The sequence below is a fragment of the Anopheles aquasalis genome, chromosome 2, assembly GCF_943734665.1.
Source record: "Anopheles aquasalis chromosome 2, idAnoAquaMG_Q_19, whole genome shotgun sequence".
Taxonomy (NCBI): Eukaryota; Metazoa; Arthropoda; class Insecta; order Diptera; family Culicidae; genus Anopheles; species Anopheles aquasalis.
In genome coordinates, this window is record NC_064877.1 from 31,900,001 (window position 1) to 31,907,500 (window position 7,500).

General features: G+C 44.2%; 1 protein-coding gene and 3 non-coding genes across 6 annotated transcripts in view; 3 read left to right on the forward strand and 1 right to left on the reverse strand.

The window, feature by feature from the left end:
• The window catches only part of LOC126572335 (plastin-1), a 31,314-nt gene that overhangs the window by 17,737 nt on the left and 6,077 nt on the right, over positions 1-7,500 (forward strand). Inside the window, exon 1 of one of the 3 annotated variants that reach the window (XM_050231561.1) lies at positions 3,184-3,525. The exons of the other annotated variants lie outside the window; for them this stretch is intronic. Coding sequence (XP_050087518.1) covers positions 3,448-3,525 — 78 coding nt within the window. The 5' untranslated portion in view covers positions 3,184-3,447. Of the gene's footprint in view, positions 1-3,183; positions 3,526-7,500 lie in introns of those variants that run through there. 3 annotated transcript variants of the gene reach the window in all.
• Positions 279-351, forward strand: Trnak-uuu (transfer RNA lysine (anticodon UUU)). Its single transcript has one exon. It is a non-coding gene; the product is annotated as a tRNA-Lys (tRNA).
• Positions 1,061-1,133, forward strand: Trnak-uuu (transfer RNA lysine (anticodon UUU)). Its single transcript has one exon. It is a non-coding gene; the product is annotated as a tRNA-Lys (tRNA).
• On the reverse strand, positions 1,899-2,017 carry Trnal-caa (transfer RNA leucine (anticodon CAA)). The gene is made up of 2 exons: positions 1,980-2,017; positions 1,899-1,943 (listed from the first exon to the last, which is right to left on the reverse strand). It is a non-coding gene; the product is annotated as a tRNA-Leu (tRNA).

A 7,500-nucleotide genomic window follows, 5' to 3' on the forward strand; every position in this document is an offset into this window, starting at 1 on the left:
CTGAATATCGTGTCTCATAAGAAATTAAGCCAATCCACCATCCATAATTATTGAAGTGTTGTGATAATTTAAGTTAAAGGTTTGTAAAGGCATAAGGTTTGATTCCGTAAGGCCGCACTGCCTAGGTGAGATAGATGTGAGCAGGCCATCTCACTATAGAACTTTACCACTCGGCCAGAGACAGTCGCGGAATCAGGCCCAAAGTGTCGTGAGAAGCGAGAAAACGCGCTCGCCTGCTCAGTAGTACAAATAATTGTTTGGTATGCTGGGTTTGTATGGCCCGGATAGCTCAGTCGGTAGAGCGTTGGACTTTTAATCCAACGGTCTAGGGTTCAAGTCCCTATTCGGGCGGTTGAAATACTTTTTTTTCTTGATTTTGGTTATTATTTTTTACATGTTTATTGTATTTTGATCGCTAGAATATCGGATATAAACATTATAGAATTTTTAAAGGAATGGGAATTATATGCTTTTTTTGATATTGCAGACATTTGTTGAAATAACTCAACAGAATAAACAAACCTTTTTATAAGCTGGAACAAAAAAAAATCGCGAGTATTATTCGTCTTCTCATTCTACTCCACTCACTAAATTCAATAGTAACCTACACTCTGTTAGCTTCAATTGTCATAATCGGAATTTAATCCTTAAGAAAGAATAGTTACTTTTAGTAAAACATTTTTTCTAATTGTGGCTAGCACACCCAGCATGTGCTTTTTATTTGTCTTTTGTATATTTCTTCACCATTATACGAAACAAAGCAGAACAACCTGCAAGATATTTGGTGCAAATTTGCAGAAGATTCTCACTCTTTTTTAACTGAACTTGGAAGGTTCTCATACTTTATGTTTTGCTTAAAATTCAATTGATCATAGTAACAAAGGGGATTTCAAGAAACGATTTTAAAACATCGACATTTGATAAACTTACAGTACTTTCTTTGTTCCTTTTTTCTTACTGGTTCACGTTTGTTAAGAATCAACAAGTCGATTAAACGGGTTCTTATTCGAAAAAAACGCTCCCATATTTGTATATGTCATTTGGCGCCGGTGGAATCAGTGCCCGGGTAGCTCAGTCGGTAGAGCGTTGGACTTTTAATCCAACGGTCTAGGGTTCAAGTCCCTATTCGGGCGGATTCCATTTCTTTTTATTTCTTTTTCTTTGCAACCACTCATATTTTATAATATTGATAATCTCTTTGATAATTGATCGATATGTGTCTCGGTAAACGTAAAACTCGAGAAACCTAAACATAAGCTTATAAAACTGTACTTGTTTCGTTGATACCAAGGTTTTTTGAGGGAGAATGTACTAATGAGAACGCGGCCTTTAATTATTGTAGCTGTCCGAGAAGGTTTAACTTTCATCTTTTACGAAAGAATTTATCTGAACCAATGTGGTGTTTTAATTATTGATAAACGATAAAGTAGTAATTTAATAGGAGAGCACAAATATTATGCGACAATCAGCCACGTTCCTACTGGTGCAGTAACGTTAGGTGCAAAATAAAATTGAATAGATTAGAATGTAACGCTTCGGGGGATTTTTTCTTTCAGAATAGATTAGTCTCTTATCAAATGCTAGGAGCTGGAAAAGAATAATATTAAAAAGGTCTTTCTAATTCGAATATCAAAAGTAAGAAAATTGAACTGATAAAACTCCTACGAATAAGGAGCAAAACACAAAGATTCTCCAGAAAGAATAATCACATTCTGTTGCCAACATTTTCCATTTCAGTTTCCTACTTAATAAATTAAGAATACTGGTTATAATGCTAAATAATAATTAATCGTAGAATGAATAGTTAAAATTCTTTACTATTATAAAAGAACTTTGCCCGTAGCATAAGCTTCAGAAAGTCCAAAATATCTCGAATAAAACAATAAAAAAGATATTTTTGTCAGAAGTGGGATTCGAACCCACGCCCTCAGAGAGGACCAGAACGCTCGGAACACCCGCGGTTGCGGGTAAGATTTGCTCTTGAGTCTGGCGCCTTAGACCGCTCGGCCATCCTGACATGTTGAGCGTGGCTGGTCTGAATCCAAACGTATTCTCCAAGCGTCCAAGTATGGGTGGGTTGTTAAGGCCTCTTACGACCTTGAGTCGCGATATCCATTTGATGATCAATTCCTCCAGATGATCCCATCTCTACTTTACGCATTTTCCTGCCATAAAAAGGTCGTTACTATTCGTAGCTTGCCGATTGTTAAAAAACATCATGTGGTGGATACATTAACTTCCCATGATTTGGTGGAACCATCGCGATGAGTGGAAAGTTGCCACCATACGATAATGGTGGACTACACCGGACACGTGGATCAAAAGTTGGGGAAGTTAAACACCGGACCCGCGGTCCAGCGATCGAAAGTTTTATTTGCTCCAATTTCCCGCGGTCGGCTTCGCGGACGGCAACCAATAAAATAAACCCATATCAATCGTCGTCGTCCCTCCCCGAAAAAGAAAAGCCGAAATACGACGAAAATCGAATCGAATCATCGGACTGACGGACGCAATTTTCTTATCACGCCGGGCCTCAGCGTCATCGGTACCCAGTTTTATGGTAAAAAAAGGGAGAAAGAAAATAAACGATTTTGTGGCCGTTTATTGTGCAGATTTCGATTGGGGCACCATGAGCCATCGCGGCACAGCACCACGAGTGTGTCACCTTCTACGGAGGGAATGGCCATGGCACACCTAGCGAGCAGCAACAGCAGCTGTTATCAGCCAAACCAACCAAGTGTACGGGTGGGTGGTGTGCGTATCCGATGTATCGCTCGCCAAATTTATCGGTCTTTGGCGGTGATGGTGGCGGGGCACCGCTGGGTGATAATGATAAGCGCGAGGCAAGCGCGTAACATAGACCAGAATGAAACAAAAAACCCACTCCACAAGTGGTTCGGCTGGGGTGAAGAAGGTGACAAGTGCCACCCGGTCCCCTGAAGGAAAAGGACGGCACCGAAATCGGGTTGTTGGTGGGGCAAAGAGAAGAAGAGACAGAGCGTAGAAAAAGGGGTGACTGCATGTTCGTGTGCGTCGCATCCCGCAAGCCCCCCGGGTGGTGATCAACCGCTTGTGACGGATACGCTAGTACCCACCCACCGAGTAGCAGCAGCAGCAGCAGCAACAGCAGAAGGAAGAAAAGGAAAGGAAAGGATAGGAGAGGCACCTTTGGCCAACGCCGCAAGTGCAGCGACCGGTCAGTCTAATGTCAACATTCGCTCGTTCCGGAAGCCCCGTCGTCGTTGTCGTCATCCCCGTCGCGCTAGTTTCGCGTTGTGATCATCTGTGATTGATCCACCTGCAAGAGAGTCCCCCGGGGGCCAAACAGTGCTTTTGATCCGTTACCGTTGTGCCGGTGTGTCTCGGGTGTGCTACAGTTCCGGATTGATCCAGTGGGACAACACCGGGTTCTAAAAGGACCGGACGGACGGACGGACGATCGCGCAAATGGATATCCCACAGATCGCCCAAGAGGATGTGCTGGAGGAGTTCAGCCGAATGTTCACACCGGAGCTGTACGAACGAGTAAGAAGAAGCGCACAAGAAGACGAAAAGGACGGGTGGTGACGTTTGCGGAATGTTTGGAACGAACTGACCCCTCCCCGGTGGTGGTGACTCACCGGATGTGGAGTCCTTGTGACTCAACTCGTGACTCGTCCATGAGCCAGCTGGCTCGCGTGAATCATTGCTGGAGCTGCAGCAAGTGACTCACGGTTTTGGGCATGGATGTGAGCTCACACTGGACAGTGACCATCGGGAACAGATACGACCGCTCGCGACTACGATAAGTTCTTTGATAGACGTGCTTTTAGTGTCTTCAAGGACTGCTTTTGCAACAAGATAATCAAGACTTCTAGGATCTCTTCAGAGACGTCATAACCGATAGTACCTTATCCTCGGTTTCTTTTTCCCTTTTTTGCCGGTGGGATTCAGATTGACGTCACCAAACAAACGTGCCACAGCTCGTGACCACGGATGCCCTCGAGGAGAACTGCAATTGCATTTTAACAATCTCTCTGTGTTTTCTCTTTTTCTCTTCGATTTCTTATCGACCGCTCGAAGGGCAATAGACTGCTGTTTTTACTGCTGTTGCCCGACGACGATCCGAGATCATCTGGGTGATATTTTTCGTTTTCCTTTCAATTGAAGAAAGCATTAAATGGTTGTTTGATTTGCCGGCCGGCTACTCCATTTGACTCCCTCCTCAAAGTGATCATAAAAATGAAACGAAACAGTCAACCAGACGATCGTTTATAGCTCCTGCACACCCGAAACTATCGCATCGACGGATCTCTGGCACCCTCCACCAAGCAGGTGGTTTTATGCTTCATCATCATCATCATCATCATCACCCCCCGCAAAAACCGCGGATGGAGCTCCAGTAGTGAGCAATCGTTTCTCTGGAAACTACCGGCTTATCGGCAGCATAAGTAACTTTGACTTTACTGTCCCCTAGATCATAAACAAGGGTGAGTGGAGCCCCACAAGACCTTGCGACGGGCTGATGTGTGCGCACCTTGACGGGAATAAGCTTCCGGCCAATGGTTTATAAGCCGACGTTAAATTCGATATAGGATCATTGATAAGAAACGTATGGTTTGTCCCCCCGCACCGGGTACATCAATGTGATATGTTTGTGTTGTTTCGGTTGCAGCTGCCGTTTTCGGTAGCTCCATCTCGTATCAATAGCTCCAACAGGCTGGAGTCTTGGGTACCACATCCGGGAATTGGCCAAAAATCCAAAGGCCACACCGATAAAAAAAAGTTGATTTGCAATTCAGGAGTTTGAGTGACGAAACGGACATCACACGCAACGTGATGAATTAATCGAATTCCGGAACACAACTCTCCCATTGGAGATGCAGAGTGAAAATCGGTCAAATCTTGAACCATTGACGGAACTGATCTCTTCCGTCTTTGTCTCTCTTCAGACTTTGTGCAGTTGACTCTCGCCAAATTTCGCCACAGATCAGAGGCCTTGATTGGTTGGCCGGATGATTTTGTGCCACCTGATCAGGGCCACCCAATGATAACGACATTGTAAACGGAACTGGGTCCCCTAGTAATAGTAGTAGTAGTTGTAGGTGGGGATTTCGTCCCAAGAATTTCGCCCAAGAGGACACTCGAAACGACGTGAGGGAGCGTGTCACACCACCTCTTCACGCTGCTCAAGGGTAATTCCTGCAATTGTTGTTTCCAACTGTAAATCGTCGGGATTTTCATCAGTAGCCTCTATGCCGTCTTAATGCCTAATTGAATTCTCACCCTGAATTTCCCCTCGTGTTCAATTGGTTGATCGCCGCCGCACGGGAAATGATTATCGATCGCGAACGGGTGGAGAGCGCTCCCGAAGTGGACCGGGAATGATTTGTGTGGACCTTGTCCACGGCCAACCATCACTGCAATGCGAGATAAGATTAAGGCACTACCCGAGGAAGACGTTGACGACGACGACAACGATGGTGCTGGATGCCATTTGTGTTGACATTGGCAAGCGGTCCGGCGGGGATAGCAGGAGAGATAACACTTCCCAGGCCCCTTGTGTATCGAACTTTTTTTTTTTTTTAATTTTAAACCGCCCGGACCAGCGCGTCTCGATCGATGATCGATCTCAAACCAAACCCTATCATCTGCACTCTGCGGTTGGGAGTTAACCTATCGAGAGATCATGGATGAGAAATCGATCTCGTGCCACATCCGTTTGCACAATCGAGGAAAAGAGCAACGGGGGTTGTATAGGGTAGACGACCACGTAAGCGATTTCTCCGGCCACCGGAATCGGAATCGTTTATTCGGAGTTTGCCACGCACACCACAGGGAGGAGGCCCCTCTCAGGCCCGAGTCGAGTGGCTGGCTCGCTGGCTGACTGGCTTCCCCACTTTCGTTTCAACTTTGTCGCAATAAAGGACGAAGCGCGCGACACGCGATAGCGAACGATAACAACGGCGACGGGACGGGGGACATCAGCGCATTGATGGAAGGCGTTTGCGAACCAATCAATCGGCGACGGTGGGTGCATGATAAGAAGAGAGCTTTCGAGGCCGGCTCGATGGGGCGCACTGCTTGCAATACATACCACCCGACCGGGTAGACGGACGGAGGATTCCTATCGCGACGACGCATGCATACCGTGGCTGCAACCCACGTGGCCACAGCGGATTGCGATGTCGTGTTGTCGGTTCGCACCACACTCCATTTGCGGTACCAAATCTTCAACTTCACTTCAATATTGCTTGGTGCGGAACAGAACACTTTTACAAACACAATTTCTTCACAAGTAACTAAACAATTGTCCCAAAAACCAACCGCAGTTATTGACTGACCTTCAGTAGTGATTTAAGAAGCAAGAGAACAATCCGCCTGCTTGCTATGTGTTACCATAGTATCGCTTGATGTGTGTGCTATGATTCAAGGTAGGGCATTGTTTATGTTCCCTTTATTCTGTTTCGATGCCGATTCGGTTATCCACTTTCTGTTTGAAAGAGTGCTTCGAGGTCATAACACATCTGTTTATTGTAAAGTATTAGGTGTATGCATTCAAATTAGCCGTTTTTTTACAAAATTTAATCGGTGTTTAACTATCTGTTAATTAAAAATATTGCCCATCGCTAGCCACACTACTTCTTACCATATTTTTTGGGCAATTTTTCGAATTCCATGTCGAAAGAACTCCTCATCTTTTGAAACATTTTAGGCAACAAGCATTTTTCGATACTTTCATAAAGAATGAGGAGCTGTGTTTCCCATTATTTTTTTTAAAAACAACCAAACAAGTAGTATTTAGAAAGAACAATCTCTGGGGAATTTTGTCTTCGACGTTTTGAAACATGTTTTCTCCGGTTTTATCATGATGCGGCCTAGAATTATAGCCTGTTGCAAAAAGGGTTTATCACGTCAGTTATCGCATTTTGACCGTTTTTTAATGCAGAGCTTGCTTCAAATTATTGCTGATAACGTTCTCCATCATCAGTTTCACCAGGTTCCGGAGGTTCTTAGTGCACGACACCCGTGAAATCTGAATCTTCTCATTGTTTTGATGGACCCGAACAATAGGTGTCTTTAACGACAAAATCTCCGCTTCTATGCCTTTTTAAACAGAGCAGCCGTTTTCTTGAAGAAAGGTTTTTGAAACTTCCCGCAAAATGGACTTTTCAGGCACCAAACTAGACATTTTCAACTGGAGAAAAAACTATGTTGTAGTCAATATTATGAGCAGTGACTTACTGCGTTTGAAAGGTATTTAGTTATACTAACCGACATAAAAAATGGCGATGTAAAAATTACTGATAATGAGACTTGTATGCACTTATTTGTATCGCAAGACTGACAGAGATTATTATTATTTTTTTTGATAACAAACATAATTTCACTTGTCTGAAAGATTGAAAGGACAATTAATTTAAAACTTACACCCCAAACTGACGTCAAAAAGCGCTGAAAATCCACATCCAATGTGTATGTAGGACGGGTGGGTATAGTGTTTTTTCGCGCGCTTGAAAA